Source organism: Oratosquilla oratoria, chromosome 4, assembly GCF_046742065.1.
Source record: "Oratosquilla oratoria isolate Oo_2021 chromosome 4, ASM4674206v1, whole genome shotgun sequence".
NCBI lineage: Eukaryota > Metazoa > Arthropoda > Malacostraca > Stomatopoda > Squillidae > Oratosquilla > Oratosquilla oratoria.
The window spans coordinates 71,072,259-71,074,196 of NC_134780.1; the positions used below are offsets into that span (position 1 = coordinate 71,072,259).

Below are 1,938 nucleotides of genomic sequence, written 5' to 3' on the forward strand. Positions count from 1 at the left end.
CATCTGGACAGGAGAACAACTACCCAATGAATGGAGAGATACCACTATCGTCACTATCTTCAAGAATGGCGATAGATCAGACTACGGTAATTACCGCGGCATCTCACTTCTCGCTGTTATTGGTAAAATCTTTACCAGGATCTTACTGAATCGCCTTATCCTATTGCTGAAGCGGTTCTACCTGAATCACAATGTGGCTTCAGATCAAATAGAGGCACTGTCGACATGATCTTCACAGCCCGGCAGCTGCAACAGAAGGCTCGTGAACAGTATCAGCCACTCTTCATGACGTTTTTTGATCTAACAAAGGCTTTCGACTCCATCAATCGCAGCGCTCTCTAGAAGATCCTATCCCGTTTTGGATGCCCTGACAAATACATTAACACAGTGAGACTTTTCCACGATAATATGCAGGCCACCATCCTTTGCAATGGTGATATGACGGACCCTATAGAAGTCTGTACTGGAGTGACACATGGATGTGTCATTGCACCTACTCTCTTCTCTCTTTTTCTGGCTGCTATCCTTCACATTATTGAGAACGACTTACCTTTAGGTGTGCAACTGACGTGCCGTACCGATGGCAAACTATTCAACATCAACCACCTGAAAGCAACCATGAAAACCACCACAACCTCCGTTGAAGAACTACAGTACGCAGACGACACCTCCGTCAACTCCTGTACCGAAGAAGATCTCCAAACTATAGTGAATGCCTTCACTAGGGCCTACAATAGACTCGGTCTGAAGCTGAATGCGAGTAAGACCAAAGTCCTCTACCAGCCTTCACCTAATACTACTCCTTCACCATCCTCCCTCACTGCAAACGGTGTACTTCTAGAGAATGTTGATTGTTTTTCTTATTTTGGCAGCTTCCTGTCACAAACGGCGAACATTGACGCTGAAGTACAACACTGTATCTCCAGTGCTAGTGTAGCTTTCGGGCGACTTAGGCAAAGAGTGTTCGATGATCACAACATTCGTAAGACAACTAAGATCGCTGTCTACAAAGCCGTCGTGATCCCAACCCTCCTGTATGGCGCAGAAACATGGGTACCATATGCACGTCACATCAAGGCTCTGGAGAAATTTCACCAGAGATGTCTACGTAGACCACTCGGAATCTCTTGGCATGACAGGCGCACCAACACCAGCGTCCTGAAAGAGGCCCACTCCCAAAGCATAGAAGCCGCGATAACCCACCATATGCTTCGCTGGGCTGGCCATGTTAACAGGATGTCAGACGATCGTCTCCCTAAACAAGTTCTCTACGCTCAAATAACCCACGGCAAACGATCTCGTGGAGGCCAGAGGAAAAGGTACAAATATGTTATCAAACGCTGCCTGGACTACTGGAACATCAACACTGGCTCCTGGGAAGAAGCTAGCCGTGATTGCTCCAAATGTAGAACTACAATCGCCAATGGAGTTCAGCGTCTAGAAACCAGGAGAACGGCAAAACTGGAAGAGAAGAGAACACGCCGTAAAGAACGCTTAGAACAACGGGGAACCACAAACCAACCCTATACTCATCACCTTAACTACCCTCACTGTCATCGTGTGTGTAGGTCACGTATTGGCCTCATCAGCCACCTGCGCACACACCAATCATAATCTCACTTTGTGATGTTAGTTCGTGTAGAGAATCATACTCAGCACTGAGTGATCCCATGAATGAATGTATATGTATATATATATATATATATATATATATATACATATCATTATTATTAATTTTTTTTTTTTTTTTTTGCTTGTAACCACGAGCAAAATATAGATCGGAATACTGAACGTTTTCGTCTATTAAGACATTTTCAAAGTACATAGTGTCACAACAAAGTATAACTTAAATACAATAGTATAGAAAACAGGAGAGGTCACTCAACGTAAATACGTAAGGGTTATCTTACAAAGAAACAAAAATATAAATAAAAACAA

The 1,938-nt window shown here is 43.8% G+C and overlaps 1 protein-coding gene across 1 annotated transcript; it reads left to right on the plus strand.

Moving 5' to 3' along the window:
- The first annotated feature begins 408 nt into the window (after positions 1-408).
- Positions 409-1,614, plus strand: LOC143024551 (uncharacterized). Its single transcript, XM_076183363.1, has one exon. The coding sequence runs from the start codon at positions 409-411 to the stop codon at positions 1,612-1,614; it is 1,206 nt and encodes a 401-aa protein (XP_076039478.1).
- Positions 1,615-1,938: the final 324 nt, after the last annotated feature.

Coding starts and splice junctions, on each gene's coding strand:
- LOC143024551 (XM_076183363.1), top strand. CDS start 409: ATGCAGGCCACCATCCTTTGCAATGGTGATATGACGGACCCTATAGAA.